Below are 25,140 nucleotides of genomic sequence, written 5' to 3'. Positions count from 1 at the left end.
TCCTGGAGTTCATGAAAAAGTGTGTTGCGGTGCGGGACCACGTCGGACCTGCCAGGCAAGCTTATTCCAGGCCTGATTTCATGTCACAATAACACGGGCCTGTTATTATGGCGGGAGGCTCTATGGCCATCATCTCTCCCCTACAGCTCTGAGTCATGGAAAGACAATCGCGTGTTGCGTGTGTGTAACCTAATGACTGTACTCAGAAGTGACAAATCTCTTCAGCTATCCTCTGGATATATTTAAACCGTACTGTATGTTTCTTATAATGAAAGCATGCCTAAGATTTATAAAACTGCTTTGTGCTGTGTGGTTCGCTCTTTCAGAGTCGTGATGCAAATCAAGAGCATGAAAAAGCTCTTCCCCTTCCCACCATGCTTTGCTGGTGGCCTGCCGCTCTGATGGGACGGGCTGTTGGCTTGGCTCTGCTGACAGACATTGTTTATCAGTGATGTCACCACTTCCCGAGAGAGGGGGGGGGGGGGGGTTAAACAGATCAGCGAAACACTGAGACAGAACAGCTCTGTGGGGCATTCCAGCGCTGTCCGCTTTCTCAGACCCTTCTCTTAAGGCTAGAAAAGCTGAGCTGTGTATGATATCATATCACCACATTTACACGTTATATAACAAGAATTACAGTCACACAAAGTTGATCCTGATATCAGAGCTGGACAGGCATCTTCACACACACACCAAACTGATTTTTAAATCTAACGCATCCGCCATAAATCCCCGACTTATTACGTTACACGTTTTTATAAGAATTCATATTTACATAAACACGTTGAAAGCCAACGTTATGATTTCCAACCGTGCTTTTCATATTCTGATCTTACCGGGATTTACCCTACTCCATGACAGTACTCAGTTCGATAAGAGAACAATGCACAGAAGTGCATTTTAATCGACATTATTCAACCGTGTTGCAATGCCCATGCTCGGCTGATCAGTGTAGCTTTTTTCAACCAGACGGAAAAGTGAAGTAGCAGTGCAGCACGCAAACCACAACCTTACCATAATTTTCCACTCTCTGTGAGGACCATGCTGCTAGAGGTATGCAGAAAATACACAAAACACCACACAACGCTCATGACTCATGAAAAAAATTAAACGCGCTGTGGAAGATCCCGTCATTCTTGCGTGTTTTTCTAGCGCTATGTGCGTTCCCAGGAGGACGCTATTGTCAATTTTGCCTTTAATTACTTGATAGCTAAGGCTCTGGTCACACTACAGCTCATGAATACTTGGCAACATCACCATCAATCGCATGAATGTTCTCCAAGCTTCGCGATTTGTTGTCTGGTGTGTCTCCGCCTTGTGAGTGGTCAAAATTTGGTGGCGATGTTTTCGACGGCAACCTAAGCGGCAAATCCTCGTTATATGTTGATCCTGAGACACCAGTAAGATGCTGACCTCTTGTGCTCCTCGGACTCGCCTGATCCATCCTGATGCCCCACTTCTGGCTGGAGTCTCATCACATCGCTCCTGTGGAGGACGGCGCCATATGGACAGTCCACAGACGCACTTGGAAGACGGTTCTGGACACTTACAGTAATACGTTTATGCCTGAGGACTACAGTTGACTTGCCAACTTTAGGATTGCGGCTATCATGAACAGTTCAGCAAAACAGGCTTCATGTTAAAACTATGCTGAGACCATCCTTAAAAAAAAATCCGTTTCCTGTCCACCAGGTGAGCAAAAAAATTTTCAGTCGGGAGGGAGGGATTTTTTTTTATGGATGGATAAGAAATCGCAATGCTGTGCTTGCTTTTTCTTTCAGTACTTTTTTATTACAAAAGCAGACACATTTAATAAAATGACAGTTTAATCAACTGAAACTTGTACAAAAACTTTAAGTTAGCATTTTAAATGCTGACTGCAATATTTGCAAAACTTTTACAAAAGGTTCTTAAAATGTCCGACACGCGGACTTTTTGTAGTTCTAAATCGAGCGTTAGGCCTAGTTCGGATGAAATTACACTATTAAAATGATCACTGAATGATTTGTTTTTCTGAATCTTTACTATTTTGTTGTTCGCTAGAATACCATTTTGCGATTTCACACTTAAGCAAATGTTTGAAAACTCCGGATCTCCTTCCTTCATGGTGGCTGCCATTTTTTTGTGCCGCACGGCGCATGCGCAGAGCTGATTCAGTTCAGACTGTGCGCGCTCGGCGGAGGCAGTAGTGTGTCGGAGGGGACAGAAGCAGAGATAACGCTTATTTTGTCTCCGGTAAACCAGTCTTCTCTCGTTCAATTACGTGCTGGCATCAAAAGACACCGTTGGTTGTAAATGAAACCAAACTGAGTGGTTGGAGTGTGTTTTCATACACAAATAGAGAAATGTTCGCTGAGCGTGTAATTGTGTAGCCCCACTGCAGACCGTTGTCGTTGTTAATCCATAGCATGCTCGGCTGCGTGAATGTGTCATGCACCGAAAATAAGAGATTTACAAGCCAGGAACGCCTCATGATGCAATACGCAAGAAAAGAAAGAAGATTTACTGCAATTTTACTTTGTATTTGAGTAAAGTGAATAAATAAAAATCGTCTGTGGAAAATACATTTAATCCTGGGAACTGCGTGCACAGGAGTTTGTTTACACTCCCCCCCCCTCCCCCGGCTGGCTACTTATTTGTCATGGCTGGCTAGTATGAGCCTTATGGCCCTTTTCCACTACCCTTTTTCAGCTCGCTTCAGCTCACTTCAGCCCGACACGGCTCGCGTTTCGACTACCAAAAACCAGCACGACTCGGCTCGCTTCAGCCCTGCTTAGCCCCTAAAACTCGCACCGTTTTGGAGTGGGGCTGAAGCGAGCCAAAGCGAGCCGAGTGAGGCTAGGGGCGTGAGCAGACACTCCCCTGTGCACTGATTGGTGAGGAGGAGTGTCCTCACATGCCCACACACGCCCCGCGAGCACGCTGGGATCTGTAAACACCGCAAACCCGGAAGAAGAAGAATTACGAATTACGAGAATTTCTGAAGCCTTATGCGCCTCGCCTCATCTATACGCTCTTGCCAGTATCTGTCCGCGTTGTCGGTGACAACAAGCCACAGCACCAAGACCAGCAACACTAACGACTCCATGTCCTCCATGTTTGTTGTTTACTATTCGGCTCGTGAGACTACCGCTTAAAAGATCACTGATGTCACTGTTTGCGCTGCTTAACGACATCACCTGATGTCCACCCACTTTCGCTAACTCCACCCAATGTGTCCACCCACTTCCAGCCAGCACGGTTCAGCGCGGTTGTAGTCGAAATGCAACTCCAACAGCCCCGCTCAGCCCGACACGGCACGGCACGGCTCAGCCCGACTCGGCTCAGCCCGACTCAGCCGCGTTTGTAGTGGAAAAGCGGCAATAGTGGAAAGCCCTGGGAATGCGGAAATGTCAAGTTCGATTTTAGATTTACGAACCCGAAAAAAATGTCAAAAAAACGGCGTTAAAAAAAAAAAAAATTTCAACCGCACAAACGGCACTCACCCGGCCGGTGGACTGGAAACAGAACATTTTTTAATAATGGCCTGAATTTCCTGGTTACACAGTTGTACTTTGCGACCATTTAGGACAGTTATAGAAGCAAATTATTTATAATCACGCCATCTTATCACCCAGATGAGGACGGGTTCCCTTTTGAGTCTGGTTCCTCTCGAGGTTTCTTTCTCGAGTTGTCTGAGGGAGTTTTTCCTTGGCACCATCGCCACAGGCTTGTTCACTGGGGATAGATTAGGGATAAAATTAGCTTATGTTTATTAAAAAGTCTTTGATTTTTCGTAAAGCTGCTTTGCGACAATCTTTATTGTTAAAAGCGCTTGACAAACTTGACGCACAGGTGGGTTTGGGAATACTTCCCGAAACTTGAGGAAACATTGCCACCAAGCACCTCATTTTCATCACAAAGCATTGCAAGATGTAGCCTGGCTGTAGCCTAAGGGCCTCTGCATGCTCTTGCAACAAGGCTTTCGCAGACAGCTTTTCGCAGACAGTTGTAATTTATCGTTGAGCGGGGAGTAATAGGCGTGCGCGATGTTATTCACCGCCACAACACAAGGGGGCACGAAGTCACGAAATCGCTAGGAGTAGTTGGTGGGTGTGGTTAGTGGAGTGTTTATCCTCCGGTTACTTATAATGACTAGAACTGGAGTCGTATAGATGTACGTACTTCCTCACTTCCTCGATCAACCGCTCTTCGTGCTGCTCCATCTTCGCTCGTGTTTTTAAAAATGGCGGTCGTGAAAACAAAACAAACCGGGAAAGTAGGGAAGCAGAAGTGCGTGTACAGCAGATGTAGAGTGGACCAATCAGAGCCCTCTTGTCTGCGACGCTGTCTGCGGTGGTCACAATTTTTGGGAGGTGCGCGCAGAGGGTCTGCGAAGGGGGGGGGCTTCGCAGACGCCATCTGCGAGGACTGGGTTGTCAGCATAAATTGGCCTTAAGGATATATTTCTTGGTGGTACCATTGGTAAGTACATACTTAAAACCAGGTTTTGTATTGCAAGGATTTAACGTTTGAAAATGTGATTTAATATACGTCCGATAGTCAAAAACAAGACATACTGTAACTGCAGCACTATAATCTCAGTATTACACAACAGAATAGTAAATATAATTTCCCAAGCTGTCAGGATTTATTCTCCATACAAGTTGCAAAAAAAAAAAAATCCAGATTTAAGCAGCTTGGCAGGCGGACTGGATTCCCCCCATCGTCCTCTGCTCCATCAAACAGGAGTCTGTTAAAAGTCTGTTGATGAGTGAACATGTGCTGGAAAAACGAGAGATAAATAAGAGCCATTTGGTTCGTGTTTGGCGGACATGACCGAGATGACTCCACAGCGCTAATTTTACAGGCCTGAGAGCACTTTGGGAGCCTTAAAAATCCAATCAGCAACAGAAGAGCTCCAGAAAGAAAGAAAAAAAAAAGAAAATCACATCTGCTACTATCACATCCATCATAATTTCAAAAAAAAAAAAAGCAGCAGCAAAAAGAAATACATTGGCTCAGTGGGCTTTGAGGAAGTCGCTGCACCGATAACATCTTTTTCTGCGTTAAAGCAGAAAAGAAATTCTTCTCAAAGGACGTCAACATTCCTCCGAGCTCCAAATTATACAGAGCGTTGTGCCACCGAAGGTTTAACGGAAGAACCCGCACCATTAAGACATCAAATGGACCAAATTTCCAGCAGCAACAGATTCCCTACCGAGACGGCACAAAAGGCAGACGGAGGACGGATCTGTGCAAAACCTCAGGCAATGGGGTGTTCGCAAATAGCGCAGATATATTCAGCAAACAGCAGCAACGAGGGCAAACGCTGGCATCTATTCAGCCATGCGGTCACACAGGAAGGTCATGACATGATCATGTTGAGTAGAAAGGAAACAATTTGACAAAAGAGGAGGCAAAAAAGTGAAACAGCTGTATATCATTAAGCGCTTTTGTTAAACATGATACTGTACGCTAGGGCTGTAACAATATGCGTATCGAAATCGCGATACGCAGAGCCACGATCCGTGTCGCGATACAAGAAGGCAGAATCACGGTACACCCTTTCAAACTTCTCCTCCGCCCAAAAACAGAGGCGCTTCCAAACTTCAATTTATGAATACTTTACTTTTTATTTAAATTACATTTTAAACTTACTTAAATTACTTTTTTTTTTTTTACATCTATTAGTAAGTTGTTTTTTCGTCGACCTGCGACAATCTTCTGCGAGTCACGCAACGTCCACACTCGCCACCGGCAGAGCATTCATTTCTTTTAAGCGGTCGCCATTCTGGTTGCGACGCGGGGAGCGAATCTGTAAACAAGCAGCTCATTGGCTGGCTAGGTGTGTCACAAGCCAATCACAATCACTTGACCGGAAAGGCATGCAGTGTTGCCAGATTGGGCAGGTTTAGGTGCTTTTTGGCTGGTTTTGAACATATTTTGGGGTGGAAAACGTTAGCAATATCTGGCAACACTGAAGGCATGTCTGCTTGGGCGGAAGCCTTCTGCGGCAGTTACATTTTGACACGCGAGCAATGTTTCACCATAAAAATTCCGTAATTTCCATCTGTTTTCCGCGATCACAGAAAATCATTGGCCCTATGAGAGTGAGACAGTGAGAGAGCCCCCCCCCCCCAAAAAAAATCTTAACGGATTTACACGATTTGGAAAAATGACTTTTTCAGAACCGAAAAAACAGAGCTTCCGGCTCAACAGTATTATTTTGAGAAATAAAACAAATCTTTGGATATACATTTGTTCATTTTTGCATACATATTACTCATTCTCTGCAGTGGTCTGAATTATTTGTTATTAAATAGTTAATGTAAGTAAGTAAATGTTAATAAGTCAAATTTACTACTTTAAAAAAACATTTTTAAAAAAAAATCGTGGGTGTATCGAATCGTGGGTCAAAAATCGCAATACAAATCGAATCGTGAGTTGGGTGTATTGTTACAGCCCTACTGTACGCTGTCCTTTAAATGGTGGTAATCAAAAAACTATTTTCCACTTTGATCAGCTAAGATCCTTTAATTCTACACTGGCGCTACAGGGATAACGGAGCTCACAAGTAAAACAATATCTGCCCTCTTCCGCATACATGAGCTCACAGATGCCCATGATTGGCTAGTGTGTCTGTGATTGACAGGGGAAAGACAACTGGCCAAACTTTCTCCTTTCTCCACGAGACTGCGGCAACTTCGGGATTCTAACTCATGATAACGGCAAATTCTTGACTCTGCCTCCAGACATTTTATAGACCGATCCTAATAGCTAACTATTAATTAATTAACAGCTCTCGCACTTGTTGAAACAGCTGGGCTAGAGCAAGGAGAACATGAAAACGTGTAGGACGGGGGATTCCAGGACCAGACATGGGAACTTGTGTTATTTCCTCTTGCAAAGTTGGTTAGACGACCACTGACTGGTTTCACTTTCTTTTTTTTTCCCTTTCTTTAAGCTCATCAGGCCACAGGCCAGGCCGGATGAGCTTATGTGATCATGTGTCATCCGTCCGTCCGTCCGTCATCCATCCACGATTTACAAAAACAGCCTCAATGAGGCTGTCACTCATACCGGGCACTGCTGTTGTGCGCGAGTTTGAAATTTCAGACGCCCATAAAATTGTAAATATGACCGATGGTGCCACCACCTTGACAACTTTTATTCACACCCACCTGGGGAACATTGCGTGCGAGTTTGATCGAAATCCGATCAATCCTGTCGGAGGAGTAGCGATTTTTGTAAATCTTGAACGGACGACGCGTGATGAGCTAGCGGCCAAATGAGCTAAAAATCGCTACTCCTCCGACAGGATTGATCGGATTTCGATCAAGCTCGCATACAATGTTCCCCAGGTGGGTGCACATAAAACTGTCAAGATAGTGGCGCCACCTGTCATATTTCCGATTTTATGGGCGTCTGAAATTTTTAAACATTAAACGCTACTCTTCGATCGAATTTGAAACTCGCACACAACAGCTGGTATGAGCGACAGCCTCATTGACGCCGTTTTTATTTATTTAGCAACAGCAACGTTTTCTGGTCACTACCTTACATTTCTTTGCCATGATCGACGTAAAATCAGCCATCTAGTTAAGGCAGATCCAAAAGTCTGGTATAAATAGCAGGGGCAAAGACAGGTTTTTAATTTGGGCACCATGGCGAGCGTAGCAAGCCAAAAAATTTTTTTTTTTTACTATTTTCGCACGTAACGTGCCGGAAATTTTTGACGCATCATTTTTAGTAATTTTTTAACCAATTATAAATATATTGAGCAATAAAAATAATAAAAATTACATAATCATGTGCAAGTATAAAGCAGCGCTGTGTCTAAAAAGTCAAAAGTTTTCTCCAACATTCTGAATAAATAAAGATAAAAATAGTTCATGAATTTTTTATATGCATGAAAAATGGGAAACAATATGCAATATCAATCTATTTGCACAAGAGTATGGGCAGCAGAGAACTTTAAAATCTCAAAACAGTGAAACAATAATGATCTAGAACAATCAAAATATCAAAAATATGACATATGTATCTGTCTAAATTAAGCTATTGATACATACCGAAAAAGCTAGAATGTGTCAATTCAACAATATATCAATTAAAATAAAACAAGATATCAATATATAATATAACCACATAAAATAGTTTGTAGTACGTCTTTACATATATTAATAATAGGTCCAGTAGTATAATTAGTATAACAGTCATTCAACAACATAATTAAAAGTTATTACTCATAGAATTAAATCATTTTCTACAGAGAAATTTGTGTGCAAGATATTTTCTAGCAACAAATACATACCGTAAAACTTATTTATAAACCTCCCCATTCCCCCGCCTGTAGACTTGATAATGCCATCGATTGTGCGTTTTCCATGAATATATGAACTGCTGTTCTTATGTGATTTACCAGTTGTCTTAGGTCTACCACGACCCGGCATGACGACCACTTGTCAATCTATACTATCAACAGTATCACAAACCGACAGCCACATGTTATCATGAATCGCTGAGAATTTCACAACATAAACAAAGGAAGTATATTTTACGACATTCTGACGTCAGAGACTCGGACACGGTTTACGGTAGCCTGGGAAATCCCATGCTGCTTTGCACAATCGTTCCGATCTGAAAAGACAGCATGGAAACTATGGTCTAAAGGCTCGCCCGAGTTAGGAAGCCAATCAGAGAGTGGGGAGGGGTGGAAAGACGGTGACGCGTACTACTCGACAAACGGAAGCTTGTAGTTTATTTGGGACTGTTTACGGATCACATTTCACATGGCGGCGAGCGATACGAACCAAACTTTCGATCAAGCTTCGTCTTGCACAAACGGCAGTAATCGTTCGGTGCCATTGTTTTCCTATTTTTGTTTTGCCTTCTCTTTCTCTTTCCTTCTCTTCTTCACCTCTTCGTCGCTCTAACTACGTCACCGGGTACAACTGCCATGATTGGCCATGGGCTACGTATACGCCAAATGATAGACATTCGCAACGTCCAATAAACGGCCGTTGACAATCGTAAACCACACCTCCCCTACGAGAAATTCAATAGGCGGATTCCAGACCATATTTCACTTGTGATATGGTCTGGTGTTAACCAGACTAGGTTTACGGTAATCGCTAGACGCATTTCATGTTCACTTCATGTTATGAAGCGACTGAACAACAAATATATGCCAAAAAATGACATTTAACAATAATTTAAAAATATTTTGGGTTCTCCACCCTTATGAAACAGGATTTTTTCTTCTAATTTGGATGATTTTTGTATGTTCTATTTTGGGCCTTTTGACAAGCCCATAATTTGAGCGCCGTTGTAATTGGGGCTGTATTTGCCCTTGAATAGAGGCCCAAACTTGCACCCAGAAAAAGATACGACGTATGGTGATCCAGGAGCGAATCCTGACTGCGATGGCGCCGGAAACGTATCAGCCGTGCTCGTACAAGCTAGCGAGTGATCGTGATTGGTCAGCTGAGGTTTTCCTGAGAGGGACTCAGGGTAACAGAAAGAGCTCTCGCGCTCAGACACGCTGTCATGACGGATCATGTCACAAGCTGAATCTGTGGAGTCTGTTAAGAAGAAGGACGCGCTTTCAGCAGGGTGAACTGATGCGCTCTGTTTAGCTCACCAGGCTGAGAGACGCACCGCTGTACGTGGTGTTAAGGAAGAGTGTCAAGTCCTGAGGCACTGGATTTGTCTACAATATCCAGGGAAGCTTTATGGCGTGAAGGAAATGGAAGTATAATCATAATCAGGAACAATAAAGAAGAGGGCGATCATCTCTGTGTGCACACATGCATGAACACACCTGCACGTGTTTATGACAAGTTTTATTGCTATACAGATTACAAAAGTCTACAAAGAGATAAGACGACAACGCTGTCTGGTTTACGCAGCGTGCTTCAAGCAAGTCATAGTCGCTGGAAGAAAAGCCGACTCTCCATGTACGGACGTTCAGGAGATAACACGCAGACTACCTGAACGCACAGAATCTTAATTAAAAGGTTTAATTACGGTTGTCATCACCTTAACCTTAAATTGGAACAGTTTTGAATTCATGTCACTGCATGTTTACGCAGTTTACATTTATTATGAGTAGCACGCTGTGTGAGCACAATCGCTATCAGGCGCGTTAAAATGTAAATAACTTTTCTAGAATTTCACCAAAACTCATTGAATTTTCAGCATTGTAAGAGAACTCCCTAAAGTAGGCTATTATTCAGCAAAACCCCAGAATGATAGCGCAAATCTAGAATTTTTAACAGAATTTTAGTTCTTAAAATTTAACGTAATTATGGACGTAACATTTACACCCGTGAAAAATCACTTTGAATGCTGTTTTGAAAGTTTTGATCAAATATCCTCTATTAAAAAAAAAAAAAAAAGCTTAAATATTATAAACACAGTCTTTTAATGCATCAAAAAATAATTTTGATAAAGCAAGGAAATTCGGAAGAAAATTTGTTTTTTCTTTTGCTTGTTGTGTGCGTCACGCTACCAAAATCTAACTAACCCCTTCACGAACAATTCCAACTTTCATGGACTTGTAGCGCGAATAAACCTTTCAAAAATATATATATAATACTTCTCACCCAGTAAATTAGAATCCTGGTGATTTATATCCTCGTAGCTTCAGTAGATCTAGAGATTTAGTCGATTTAGTAAATCCCAAACGCTGTGAAACGCGCCAGCCATCTATGGTGAGAAGTGCTGCTGTAGTTGAGAAACTCTCATTTCTCCCGCTTCCAACTAACTCCGTGACCCAGACCAAAATAACAATGTCACGCTCATCACTTAAGGATGATTTATGCCAAGTTTCACGGAAAAATACAGCGAAATAAACTTGCTAGAAGCATTTTTCAAAATCCCAAACATTATGAAACATTTCTTGTAGGGTTTCAGGTTACAAATTTCGAGAATAGAGAAATTGCGGCGCCACTAAACTCGCGAAAATACTCCATCCTAGCGAGTTTCACAACCGAACTAGGCTACGTGACAGTCCGTGACCACCCAGGAATGTTCTAGAAGGTACGCTTCTAGGCACGTGCGATCGAGAAAGACGCCACGTGAAGGTACTGTAGTAAAGGTAGTATTTCCACTGTCTTATGACGTTTTTGCTTGTTTTAGCGCGATAAACAATGCATTATGGGTAATCATTAAAATGCTGATTTCAAGGTTAAAATGGGTAAAAACAACTCATTTATATAGATATTGTAAACACTGTGCCTAATAGTTATTTCAGTACATAAAATCAAAACCTGAATTATTTTTTATTTTTTTCCCTATGTTACACCGTTGTGCGTCTATAGCATGCTACTCATCTCATACACTGGGTTTCGTCAATCGGACCAGAGTGTGTTCTTAACATTCTCTGGTGACAAACTCACGGGACGGGTGGGGTGGTGTACCAACACTTCAGACCAAACATGAAGCCACGGTAAGCTCTCGCTGCTGTTTCTTTGTAACCTATAATAATACGCTCCTCATTACCAGAGCTAAAGAGATGCAATAGCGGCTCATCAAGTCGCAGACGCACAATGCGGTCGATTGAAGACGCGGCGCGACACAACACCTGTTCTTTTTTTTTTTTTTTCCCCTTCTCCTTCGTGTCAACAGGTGACTCACTGGAGTGCAATGCGGCTCTGCAGACGAAACCGCTCAGCTGTTTCACACCCGCTCGGTCATCCTGAACCTACGCTTGTAATAACGATTCGTTAAACTGGGGGTTTCTCATTTTAAGAACCGCGACAGACGGTTAAAAGGGCGGTGCTGTGTGGACGCCCAGTTTTATTATTTTCTTTCATGTGTCTATTGGTATTACAGACACCAACGTTAATACACAACATAGAGTACTGTGCAAAAGTCTTAAGCACGTGCAGAAATGCCGTAAAAAACTATAAACCGTAATCAGTAAGCCATAATAAATGAAACAAAGTCAATATTTGGTGCGAGACGACCCTTTGCTTTAGTCTCAGGCACGATGAGTGCAGTTTTATGCGGAAATGTCCCAAGCTGTAGGTTTTACTGAGCATCTTCCAGAACCAGCCACAGTTCTTCTGGACACTTTGACTGTCACACGCGCTTCTTCGTTTTGCGCCAAAACCCAGTAGCCTTCGTTATGCTTTCTTTTTTAATCTGAAAAGTGCTCTCTGATGTAATATGCTGCTCAGATACAAGCATTTAATTTTGTGCTGGAAAATGAACGTTTGGAACTCTAAAATGTTTTTGTACCGACTCGATAATGTGGAAATCTATAAACGTTTGTATGGGGAAAAAAATAGGGTGCTTAATACTTTTGCACAGTACTGTGTGTATATATATATTATATAAAAACCATTGTTTTGTTAAAATCAATAAAATACATTTAAATAAAATCGTTTGCTTTCGTGTCCTATTCTCAAACAAATTCTACCATCTCTATTGTACGATGATGAGCCTTAGTCGAGTCTTGGTGAAAATTCTTCACACACTGCCCTCAGGTTTAATCATGCAATCATACGCCTTACAAGTAATACGTGTTTGTTTTTAGGCCTCATCCATCAAGCCAGTTGTCTAATAAAGAAAAAAACACTCCAGGGCATGCTGTTCAAGGAAAATAATCAATGACAGGTTGGCTTGATGCAGCCTGACACAAAGGAGTTAATGTTACCATCCTCAAATGGTTGTGCCCCAATAACATCATGCCCTGAAGTGTTTTATTAAGGTGATAGATGGCTAACTTGGCATGTTACCAACACCTTGTTTTGCATCAATATCTGGTATTGGGTATGAACACGGGCAACAGGCACAAACTGACAAACGTGCCTTAATACAGGATTTCGTCCGTGTACGTTTAAAAGCGCATGCACTTAAATATATATATATATATATATATATATATATATATATATATATATATATATTTTACACATTGCTGGTTAATTTGATGTAATATTTAGTACAGTTGTATGTTCTTCTTGATGCTAATTACTTTTTTTTTAATCCAACAAGAAATCTAGCTATAGCTAGTGTCTAAAGCTAACCAGTTAAACCAAATGAAACAACTGGTGTGCAATTTGATTTACGTTACGTAATAGACTTCATACAAGCTTCAATGGCAGATTTGCAAAACAAGCTAGCTGCACTAGCTACGTACACTCTCCAAAGGCATCAACGATATCAGCTACTTCCTTCCAAACTTTAAATTTACCGCGTAATGTAAACAATAGACACTTAATGAGGGATCGTATACAACATACGATGAAACCATGATTGTCATTCATCTCATTATCTGTAGCCGCTTTATCCTTCTACAGGGTCGCAGGCGAGCTGGAGCCTATCCCAGCTGACTACGGGCGAGAGGCGGGGTACACCCTGGACAAGTCGCCAGGTCATCACAGGGCTGACACATAGACACAGACAACCATTCACACTCACATTCACACCTACGGTCAATTTAGAGTCACCAGTTAACCTAACCTGCATGTTTTTGGACTGTGGGGGAAACCGGAGCACCCGGAGGAAACCCACGCGGACACGGGGAGAACATGCAAACTCCACACAGAAAGGCCCTCGCCGGCCACGGGACTCGAACCCGGACCTTCTTGCTGTGAGGCGACAGCGCTAACCACTACACCACCGTGCCGCCACCATGATTGTGTTTATGTTAAAATTTAAGTTGAAGTTTAAGAACTCGCTGCAGGTTAAGGGGTAATTAAAAAAAAAAAAGTCACACCACAGACACCACAGGACTCGGCCAATTGCTCGTTGAATGCCAAAATCTGAATCCATCTAAACCGCAAGGGAGGGGGAGGACAACCTGTTCAAAATTGTTTATCCGAATTAGATTTAAAGGGGAACTGAAGGCAAATTTTTTTTATCATCAAAATTCTATTTCTCATTTTGTAAAATGTAGGAATGCATTTCTGACAGCTATTTTGTCACTGCTATAGCAAGTTATGAGTGTTTGAAATATGCTATATATCAGTCCATATGTCAAAGCGATGGCCGTGAACCAGATTCGTCAAGACCTGTGCGAGACATCGTAGGACGGAAGTAAAACGTACAGCGGAAATCAAAGTGACCGACATCCGCCAACGTTGTCAAAAGACATGCGCGCCCTCCTTCGAATGCTGACGTAATCAAGCCGGAAGTTTTCCGTGTCCGAAATCGTTCCCTATTCACTATATAAGGCACTATATAGTGGGGACGCCATTTTGTAGTGCTGTCCAAAACCTTAGTGCGTTCAGTATATGTATTTATCACAAAAATACATGCACGTATTTATTATTTTGAAAACCCACCAGCCACCCGATCTGGCACGTTTTAACTGTGCGACACCAATGACGTAAATACCAGCGCGACGGACTCGTCCTTATCCTGTCATCTTTCCAACTCTTCTCTACTACACATTGGTTCAACGTCGTATGGAATAATCTCAATCACCGATGAAGCTGGCAAATCTCGAAATTAATCCAAATTGGAATGATATGACGATCCGACCGCTGCGTAAACAGTTTTCAAAATGGCCGCGCTGACACTTGACGTTTCAAGTCTCACGAAGATCGCGCGGATAATCGATGCCTGCCATGGACCGTACAAACTATATGCAACAGGGTGCATCAGTTGCCCCCTAAAAATGAAAAGTTCCTCCGATCATGATGCATTTTTGTTTTTATGTTCCTTTTGGTAAGAAAACACACTGGGTGAAATATTTTGACAAAATTCAAAAGTTTAATGGTGGCACCAGGAGCTCAAAGTTATGGAAAAAGCTGCTATTTTATGACTTTTATGACAAAATTTCGATCACTTTTCATGAAACATTACGGCACCTTATAGAGTATACCAAATATCTTAGATACACATTTTTAGTACATGTTATCAAGCACAGTTTGAGTTTTAGCTGTTCATTGAATCATTGTTCAACTACTTTTAAACAATACAAATGTATTATGAATCACATTAATGCTTCTCAATCCCTTGCAAAGGTTCTTAACATTATCTCTGGCTCACAAGAAATCAATAAATGGAGTCCAACATTGTGATCCAAACCTTACGCGAAAACATAAAATAAGCGTTTTTTGGCAAAAAATGAACCTCATGGTGCCACCATTAGAATATGGTCAAAAAATTTTACAGGATGTCTTTATTGGTGAAAAGGAACACCCAAACAAAAATGCATCAGATTTTATGAAAGTGAGGGCAACTGATGCACCCTAATATGCAACATGGCTAAAAACCGAAAAGGCCGATATGATAAGATAATATGCCAATACGAGTCACGAGATAAGGTTACTAAAACGGAAAACGTAATTGAATAACACGTTGATTTAAGAAATAAACCAAGTGACTTTGGTTCCCCTTTAAAAGGTGTCAACACCAAATCCGCATTTACATACCGTACGTTCAGTTCGTGATCAAAAGATGTGCAAAAAGAGTCGTTCCAGTTTGAGACTACAGAAGGAAGGGTTTACGTTACTGAACATATAATGGTGTGCAAAAGTTTAGCCCCCCCCCCAAAAAAAGACTGATTATTTTATGATTCAGTACAAAACTTTTTAGATTTCCAGCACAAAGTTAAGGGTTGGTTTACAATCAGGGTACAAAGTTTGTGTCACAGGGGTCCAAAATTCAAATTGATTCAAACTGGTTCTTGTACCAGTTTTTAAGTGAAGGACAAGTTAAAGAACAGATTTCAGGTAATTTTTTGACATAATGTGTATGATAGTTTTGTGTAATCTGCTATAAGATGGGAGAAACAAATGAAGTGACTTTTTTTTTGACAATTCAGAATCCACTACTTCCATAGTGCTTTTAAATAATATAAGGCTGTAAGCTTTGTGTTAGTTGTCTCTAATATTTATGTCCCAATATCTTGACCACATTTTAGGATGAAAATCATTTTAGATGTTATTTTATATTGAAAAATTAGCTGTCTCGGAGAGGACTTTTTTTTTTGACACAATTCCATACTAATTTGATCAAAATAGTCTGAAAACTTCCTGGCATTCAACATTAAAACTTAACTATGTTTCCAATGATATGGAACCAAATATGTGTTTTATGGTATAAAGAATGATGTAAGTGCATCCCTTTTGGAGCTACCTGTGGTCAAAAAAGCACTTTTTCTAAATGACACGAGTAATTTTGCTAAATACACTACCGTTCAAAAGTTTGGGGTCACCCAGACAATTTTGTGTTTTCCATGAAAAGTCACACTTTTATTTACCACCATAAGTTGTAAAATGAATAGAAAATATAGTCGAGACATTTTTCTGGCCGTTTTGAGCATTTAATCGACCCCACAAATTAATGTGATGCTCCAGAAACTCAATCTGCTCAAAGGAAGGTCAGTTTTATAGCTTCTCTAAAGAGCTCAACTGTTTTCAGCTGTGCTAACATGATTGTACAAGGGTTTTCTAATCATCCATTAGCCTTCTGAGGCAATGAGCAAACACATTGTACCATTAGAACACTGGAGTGACAGTTGCACCAAAAACCAGCTAGAATAGTCATTTACCACATTAGCAATGTATAGAGTGGATTTCTGATTAGTTTAAAGTGATCTTCATTGAAAAGAACAGTGCTTTTCTTTCAAAAATAACGACATTTCAAAGTGACCCCAAACTTTTGAACGGTAGTGTATGACATACATTCACCAAAATTTTTTTTTTTTGCATGGTAAATAGAGCTATCACAGGGCTACAATAAACAACCAAGTTTATTTAGTCAAGCCTTTTGATATTGAAGATAATAAGTGTTAAATGTGATGTTTAGCTTGTGTACCCTGATTGTAAAACAACCCTTAAATGTTAATATCAGGAAAGAAAGCAGAATTATGTAAAAAAGAGAGAGAGAGAGAGAGAGAGAGAGAGAGAGCACTTTCCAAACAAAATATATCTCATATCATAATGAAGGCTGCTGCTGCAAAAATAAAAAAAAATAAAATAAAAAAAAAAGAAGCAAAATCAATCAGAGTGTCCAGAAGAACTGAGGCGAGTTCTGGAAGGTTCTCAGAGCTCACTTGCTTGTAAAACTGGACCTAAGATTATTTTTAAAACACTAAAAACATGTCTCACTGGACTGAATGTGAAACTAGTAGTTCACATGCACTGCTTGGACACAAAACCTCTATTAGTGAGAGTAAGAGGGTTATAGCTCAATAAACAAACAAACAAACAAACATTAGCTGATGTCATTTACCTGTCAGCTATCGTGGACTGTGAGCCGCTCATTGGGCTTCCGTTTCTTGCTTTTTTCCCTTCAGTTTTTATCCAACTAGCATTTTACCAAGGTAAAACACTCGTGTGTGCTCCAAAAGATGAACTTTGAAGGTTATTTATTATCCAAAAGACGACAAAAAGTCTCTCAAGAGCGGCGAACGATGGAAAAAGTCGCGGCTAAGCTAACTGTGGAACAAGTTGACATGAGGCGACTCTGTGGTCGGCTAGCACTAGTGGAGGAGTGTGTACTTAACTCATTTGCACTTAAATTGCAAAAACGATACGAAATACGAGCCGGAAAGCATCCAGAAGCTTTAGCTGCACTAAACTGGGTGGAAATGTGACGAAATTATGAATGTTTAGCCACAAATGGACCATAGTCTTGTCTTGTTTGCCTGAGTCCCTGAGCCAGGGTCGACTCCCAGCAAGAAAAAACACTCATCTGGGGGTTTAAAAAAGTGTCCAGATGGCAAAAACAATCCGGTTTGGAAACGGTAGGCTCGTCTGTAGGGTGTTTATTCCTCTGTAATGTCGCCGTCCGGTTCCAAACAACGTGAACGGTGGGAAAAGAAAAAGTACGGTGTCATCCGAATTAAACCTTTCATTTAGGAGGAAAGACCGAGGCGATAAAGTTGATAAAGGCCTCTGCTTGGTTTCTAGCCGAACAGCATGGCACTTTTTCTCCTTCAGACAGACGGAATGTTATCTGGTTTGTTTTGTTCCCTTGTAGTTGTATGATGATGATGATGATGATACAGTAATCTGAGAGCTCAAAACATCCGCTGTGCCGACGGCTTCACGACAATTCCGTCTCGAGCGACTTCAAATCCGGACGTTTTCCGACATTTTCCAACACTTTTCGATGCTTTGGTGTCAAACAGGGCGACTTTGGAGGAGTCATTCAGAAATCCAGCAGGAAAAAAAGACTTTGTGTTTGTGGGGGATGGAAAAAAAATAGACACCGTTTAAAAAGAAAAATAAACTTACTTTAAAATCGAAACATCACATCCAAACCAGTTCCGTGTTATTCCTAATCCGTAAACTTGGCTTTAGTCATTCCAGTCCCCTCCTTGTCTCCATGTTTTTCCGAAATTCAGTAGGTTTTTTTTTTCTCCCCTGGTCCTTTTTTCTTTCCCCGAAAATGCAGTGTTTTGGAAATTCCAGCGCCTTGAAACGCACAGAAGGAGCTCCTGGATGTCCCACCACACAAACCCAGTGTGCGTTTTCAAAAGAAAAAAAGAAAAACTCTCATTAAAAACCAGCAGAGAAAATCTGTAAAATCCACATATTCCCAGACTTTCGGCAAAATTAGATCGACGGATTCCTGCGCACTGGAAACAAACCACTCCCTCGGTTTTTTGGGAAGTTCGAGATCCTTCCGCAGCTGTCCATGTGCTGCTGTTAGTCCCTGCTCACTCTCATTCAACATTCTCTCTCAGGAGATTAGAGAAAGAGCTGTATTTCACTGCTAACTTTTCTTTTTGTACATTTTATTCTATTTGCATGAGCCTACTAATTATGAGATACTGTTTCATGATCGTGACGTAATTTGCTTGTTTTTCAAGTAGGTTCTATACAGAACTTTATCACATGGACACTCAAGCACAGACAGGAGGCAAAGTTGGAGGTTGAGGATGTTAAGGTTGGACGGGATAAGGAACGAGCACATCAGAGGGACAGCTAAGAGAGATGAGACTGGGGCGGCACGGTGGTGTAGTGGTTAGCGCTGTCGCCTCACAGCAAGAAGGTCCGGGTTCGAGCCCTGTGGCCGGCGAGGGCCTTTCTGTGCGGAGTTTGCATGTTCTCCCCGTGTCCGTGTGGGTTTCCTCCGGGTGCTCCGGTTTCCCCCACAGTCCAAAGACATGCAGGTTAGGTTAACTGGTGACTCTAAATTGAGCGTAGGTGTGAGTGTGAGTGTGAATGGTTGTCTGTGTCTATGTGTCAGCCCTGTGATGACCTGGCGACTTGTCCAGGGTGTACCCCGCCTTTCGCCCGTAGTCAGCTGGGATAGGCTCCAGCTTGCCAGTGACCCTGTAGAAGGATAAAGCGGCTAGAGATGATGAGATGAGATGAGACTGGGGCGGCACGGTGGTGTAGTGGTTAGCGCTGTTGCCTCACAGCAAGAAGGTCCAGGTTCGAACCCCGTGGCCGGCGATGGCCTTTCTGTGCGGAGTTTGCATGTTCTCCCCGTGTTCGTGTGGGTTTCCTCCGGGTGCTCCGGTTTCTCCCACAGTCCAAAGACATGCAGGTTAGGTTAACTGGTGACTCTAAATTGACCGTAGGTGTGAATGTGAGTGTGAATGGTTGTCTGTGTCTATGTGTCAGCCCTGTGATGACCTGGCGACTTGTCCAGGGTGTACCCCGCCTTTCGCCCGTAGTCAGCTGGGATAGGCTCCAGCTTGCCTGCAACCCTGTAGAACAGGATAAAGCGGCTAGAGATAATGAGATGAAACTGAGATGGTATGGGCACATCCTGAAGGAAGGAGAATGTTGAGGATGGAGCTGCCAGGCAAATGAAAACGAGGAAGGCCAAAGAGGAGATACGTGGATGTGGTGAGAGAGGACATGAACGTGGTAGAGAAGGATGCGGAAGACAGGGAGCAATGGAGACGAAAAATCCGCTGTGGCGAGCAGCCAGAAAAAAAAGAAGAAGACACTCAAGCACAGACATAAGTGAAATGCATAATAGTGTGTTCACTGCAGCAGTGAACACGCACACATACCCAGAGCAGCTATACAGCACCCAGGGGGCAGGTACCAAACGCACTTCAGCCCAGCCTTCAGGCCATGGCTGCCCTGTGTTAACCTAACCTGGGGGAAACCAGAGCACCGAGAGGAAGAACATGCAAACTCCACACAGAAAGCCCCCCCATCATGTACTGAGCTCAAACCCAGAGTGCCAGTGCTAACCACGACACCACCATGCTGCACTATTACAAGTTCTCGATTTGACTTTTGTGCTTTTCTAATACAATACTAACCTTCTATACTATCTAAACAATCTGAGAACTCAAACAGAAATTGTAAGGGTTCTGGATTTTATTTCATTTCATTTTTTCACATTTTTTTTCTTATTGTTTTTCCAATAAAAACGATGTTATAAGGTTCTCCACAGGACTTCTAACAGCCATCCAAGAAGCACAAGCAAAGAAACATTAAGGGTACTCAAAAAGGCTCTGCACTTTCTTTCTAAGAGTATTTCAAAGACAGCATCTTTCTTTGTGCTTTATTTTCACAGTCCTTTTCATTTAATTGTGTTATTTGTTTCATGTTATTGTTCTCGAGTTTATTTTGAAGACATTACTGACACCTGCTGGTTGCCTTGGTGTAGTGTTACACATGTGACATAAATAGAGGCGTTCAAAAATTAAATGATTATCAGTTTGTGTGTGTGTGTGTGTGTGTGTGTAAAATGTTTCTATTCGAGGTTTTAAGTCAAGTCAGGTCGCAAAAATGTTTCCTGGAATCGTTACCTAGGCAGTAAAATTACGTTTATTGCTGTTGATATTTATGTTAAATGTATTCCTCATATACTTACCATACTTATTAATTATTATTATATAGGCATATAGTTCATAGGGACCACGTTCTTGCTCTGTGTGTGTGTGTGTGTGTGTGTGTGTGTGTGTGTGTGTGAGAGAGAGAGAGAGAAATACGCATAATGGAAGAGACTCATATAATGGTCTCTCATAGCTAATAGAAATACAGCTTTTTTGGCAAGACTTTATTTGGAAAACATACCTTATGTGACAACATACAAAAACATGAATAGCTTCACAACAACTTTAGGCTAAATCACCATTTGTTGGAAAATGCATATGTTCTTTGTTGGGACCAAAAGGTCACCGGTTCGATTCCCTGGACCAGCAGGAATGGCTGAAATGCCCTTGAGCAAGGCACCTAACCCCCACCTGCTCCCCGGGCTGCCCACTGCTGTGGGTATGTCAGGGTCCTATTGTAGGTCACTCAGGATAAGAGCATCTGCTAAATGCCTGTAATGTAATGTCATGTTCTTGTCAGACTTTACTTCTAGAGCTATCAACTTTATGTTCTTAATTAGCATCAATAGTTCTATATCTATGTAAGCATTTTGGATGAAATACTCAGGTCCTGTGATGCTACAGTGAAAGTTGTTGCACTTTGTTCTAAACAGCCTTTATTTCAATTCATAAACGAAGTAAAAAAAAATGCTCTGTCCATTGTCCATTTGCTTTCACTACCCAGTATGCCCATTAGCATTATTAAGCTTCTGCCATTCCTGCCATCGTCTGTACTTGGCGCGGGTTTTCCGACAAGCAAAGCATGCAATGTCCACCATGAAGACGCAGGAGAGGGCGTAGATGGCCACCCCACCCACCTTCATGACCAGTTTGGGTTTTGGAGACACCAGCTCACAGTAGAGCATACGGCCACCGACGCCGATCCGCACACAGGCGAAGAGTGTGATGAAGAGGAGGTCGACGAGGTCACCACTCAGGCTGTCGTAGCGGCCTGTCTGCTTGAGGAACCAGCGGGCCTGCAGGAGTGGATTAGTGATTTCACTACCGAAGAGCACTGCACATGCCTCGATGCCTGATTCGCCCATTCCCAGTGCGCACACAATGCCTAGGATGCTTAGAGTATGATGGGCCAACATAACAGGACCCTCTGTATGGAAGTACACACACCAGGCCATGTCAAAGAGGAAGTAGCCCAGACTGAGGAGCAGGGCTAGGATCTGGAATGTGGTGTTTTCTGAGCCTGGAGATGAGAGGAAGGAAAAATACAGCCTAAGGATACACCCTGAAGTTTATTTTGATGTTGATTGCTTGAGTGGAGATAGTTTGAAGTTGCTATGGTAAACAGTGTTGGATGTTTGCCATGATAATCTAATCCCTATTGGTTTCTGAATCCAGTGTGAATGGAACATGCTTTCTACATGCTAGATCAATGTTTCTCAACTCCATTCCTGGGGAAAAAACAAACACCCAACACACCTGATTCAGCTTATGGAGAGTTTCATAGTTAGCTCATGAGCTTGGCCAGGTTTTTGGGGAGAAGAAAAAATAATTAGAAGGGCATACAGTGAACAAAAAAGTTTGATTGTATCTTGGAGTGACAAATAGAAAAGAAACCAGGTTTGATCCTGGGATTCACAGAAATCAGCAATTCAGTTCTACAGCTGAAACTTTTTAAATAATTTATTCTTTCATCTTGCTTAGTGTCAAGGTAGATGGCAGAACCTATCCTGGGAATGCTGGTGTCAAGGCAAGAATGCACATTGGATGGGATGCCAATCCTATTGTAAGGGACCACAAACACATTCAGACGGAGAGGCTAATTTAGCATAACTAATCCACCTACCAGCAGTTTTTAGAAAGTGGGAGGACACCAGAGAACCTGGACGAAACCCATATGGATATGGGGAAACATGAGAAACACCACATGGATAGTAACCTAAGCTCAGGAACCTGGGACCCTGGAGGTGGTAGTGCTACCTACTGTACCACCATGCTGACCAGTTAAAACTTTGGCTTGTTCTGGGAAACGCTTCAAGATTCCATGTAGAAAGGGTTCAGAAATGGTTTCAGGTAAAGCATCTTTAGAAAGCCAAACTTTTTTAACCAAACCTTTCTTTTTTTTTTTTTTCTAAAAGCATGCCAAGTAAATTTGGCAGCAGTGGAAAGATGAGGATCATTGAATTCCAGTTCAATTATTCATCCAATCTTTCAGGACTGATGACTCACCTGCATGCGTGAATGGCCACGGCCCATCCACAAATCCGATGTAAGCAGTTAGCAAAACTATGAGGACCCCGTGGAGCAAGGTGATGAGTCGGCAGTTCCACTCGGCATTTCGCTTTCTGTTCACGTGACACAGCAGAATGTACATCAAAAGCCAGCCAATAAGGCTACAGCTTGTCTCGACCAGAAATAACGTCATTGCTGAGCTAAAGAGACAATAAACTTAATTTTATGAGATACCATTAGCTTGTTTGACCCACAAGCAAGTCTATTCTATTCAGTTAGCTTCTACGCTAGGTTTGAAGACGTCTCCTGAAAGCTCATAATCCATAGGTTTTACCTCAGCCTTCACAAAATCCCACCTTCTGCTGCATCAGACATTTAGGCATTGTCTCTCACCAGTCTCCTCCAAACAGACACTTCCTGTCCTCAATAACCTACACTGGCTCTCCACTGGAGTCCTGTCTCGTCAGACAAGAGTACTATTATTACATCTTAATATTTTCCACGACAGCTCCAAACTACAACCTCATTTCCTCACTTGTATCTCCATTCCCTCCACAACCACACAAGTATCCTGAGCCTCTTAAGAGATTAGTGTCACAGCCCTCAAGCCCCAAACAGGATAGAGCCACTCAACCACCAGCCCAATGGCCTCGGAGGTCAGTGGAAGAAACCAACATAATGTCCTACATCCTCCAATGTATGATCACCCCATGTCACTGAGCAAGAAGAGTAAATGGAGTCTGAAGCAAAGCGAAGGTGTATAGCATTTGTAAGAATTCCCACAAGCAAAGATGTGTGAAATGGTTAGGGTTGGGGTAAAGAACAGAGTTGGTCTTTGTAACTTCATTTCTTCCAACAAGTCCAACAAATTCTTAAAAATTTCTACAAATTGAAATATTCCATCACATGAGAAGAATTCAAGGTTGAACCCAGAGTTGGTTGGTGAAGTTTAAATGTCAATGAAAATGTGATTTACTTTGTTGTTGTTGTTTCATTTTTAATATGATGGATAATCAGTTCTTCAAGATATTCCAGAAAACACACTGATTAGGTTGTTCTCCAGAAGCTTATACCCCACACTATCTTTACCCTTGTAGTGTGTGTGATCCACAGATGGGGGATGGTTACTACACAGGGTGTAGCAAACATATTTAATGTTCAATATAATGTCTATAGGAGTCACCAGTTGTTCTGTCCACCTGAAGTGAGTTTTTTGTTTGTTTGTTTGTTTGTTTATTTGTTTGTTTAAAGTATATTCATTAGTTAAGGACAGGGTCAGGGTGGCACGGTGGTGTAGTGGTTAGCACTGTCGCCTCACAGCAAGAAGGTTCTGGGTTTGAGTCCAGTGGCTGGCGAGGGCCTTTCTGTGTGGAGTTTGCATGTTCTCCCCGTGTCCGCGTGGGTTTCCTCCACAGTCCAAAGGTTAGGCTAATTGGTGACTCTAAATTGACCGTAGGTGTGAATGTGAGTGTGAATGATTGTTGGTCTCTGATGGCCTGGCGACTTGTCCAGGGTGTACCCCGCCTCTCGCCCATAGTCAGCTGGGATAGGCTCCAGCTTGCCTCTGACCCTGCACAGGATAAGCAGTTATGGATAATGGATGGATGGAGGACAGGGTCAGGATGTGCTTAAAATTGCACACTATCTGAGCACAAAACAAGAGCAACAGCGCCCCCTGTTGCAGTAGATCCAGAGGTACATTTCATTCATTCATTCACTGACTCACTCATTTGGTTGGTTGGTTGGTTGGGGAATTCATTAATATATTCCTTAATCATATTTCTCAGCCTTTGTTTTATTGCAGATATCAGTAAAACATACCAAAAGTAATTAAAATGAAAACAACAACAACAACCATCAATCATCATAGTGTTTAGACTAGTATATTATTGGTAGTTAAACAATACACAAAATAATAATTAAAGAGAAGAGACTTATTTTTGGGCGGCACGGTGGTGTAGTGGTTAGCGCTGTCGCCTCACAGCAAGAAGGTCCGGGTTCGAGCCCCGTGGCCGGCGATGGCCTTTCTGTGCGGAGTTTGCATGTTGTCCGCGTGGGTTTCCTCCGGGTGCTCCGGTTTCCCCCACAGTCCAAAGACATGCAGGTTAGGTTAACTGGTGACTCTAAATTGACCGTAGGTGTGAATGTGAGTGTGAATGGTTGTCTGTGTCTATGTGTCAGCCCTGTGATGACCTGGCGACTTGTCCAGGGTG

The 25,140-nt window shown here is 42.1% G+C and overlaps 2 protein-coding genes across 4 annotated transcripts in view; both read right to left on the bottom strand.

Moving 5' to 3' along the window:
- Window positions 1-18,552, bottom strand: part of arhgef12b (Rho guanine nucleotide exchange factor (GEF) 12b) — a 153,114-nt gene extending 134,562 nt beyond the window's left edge. For 2 of the 3 annotated variants that reach the window (XM_060913327.1, XM_060913329.1), the window contains exon 1: window positions 17,179-18,551. In XM_060913327.1, coding sequence (XP_060769310.1) covers window positions 17,179-17,210 — 32 coding nt within the window. In that variant the 5' untranslated portion in view covers window positions 17,211-18,551. Of the gene's footprint in view, window positions 1-17,178 lie in introns of all 3 variants that reach the window. The other variant, XM_060913328.1, reaches the window with a different exon arrangement.
- Window positions 18,553-21,414: 2,862 nt separating this feature from the next.
- Window positions 21,415-23,120, bottom strand: tlcd5b (TLC domain containing 5b). The gene is made up of 2 exons (XM_060912459.1): window positions 22,925-23,120; window positions 21,415-21,938 (listed from the first exon to the last, which is right to left on the bottom strand). Exons 1-2 carry the CDS (start codon window positions 23,118-23,120, stop codon window positions 21,415-21,417), a joined length of 720 nt encoding a protein of 239 aa, XP_060768442.1.
- Window positions 23,121-25,140: the final 2,020 nt, after the last annotated feature.

Source organism: Neoarius graeffei, chromosome 28 (genome assembly GCF_027579695.1).
Source record: "Neoarius graeffei isolate fNeoGra1 chromosome 28, fNeoGra1.pri, whole genome shotgun sequence".
Classification (NCBI taxonomy): Eukaryota; Metazoa; Chordata; class Actinopteri; order Siluriformes; family Ariidae; genus Neoarius; species Neoarius graeffei.
This window is presented reverse-complemented; position numbering and strand designations above follow the sequence as displayed.

Bases quoted from the DNA above. Each gene is read 5' to 3' on its own strand.
- tlcd5b (XM_060912459.1), bottom strand. From the start codon at position 23,120: ATGACGTTATTTCTGGTCGAGACAAGCTGTAGCCTTATTGGCTGGCTT. The intron at 21,939-22,924 runs GTGAGTCATCAG...TCTCATCTCCAG, and splicing joins GTGGCCATTCACGCATGCAG to GCTCAGAAAACACCACATTC.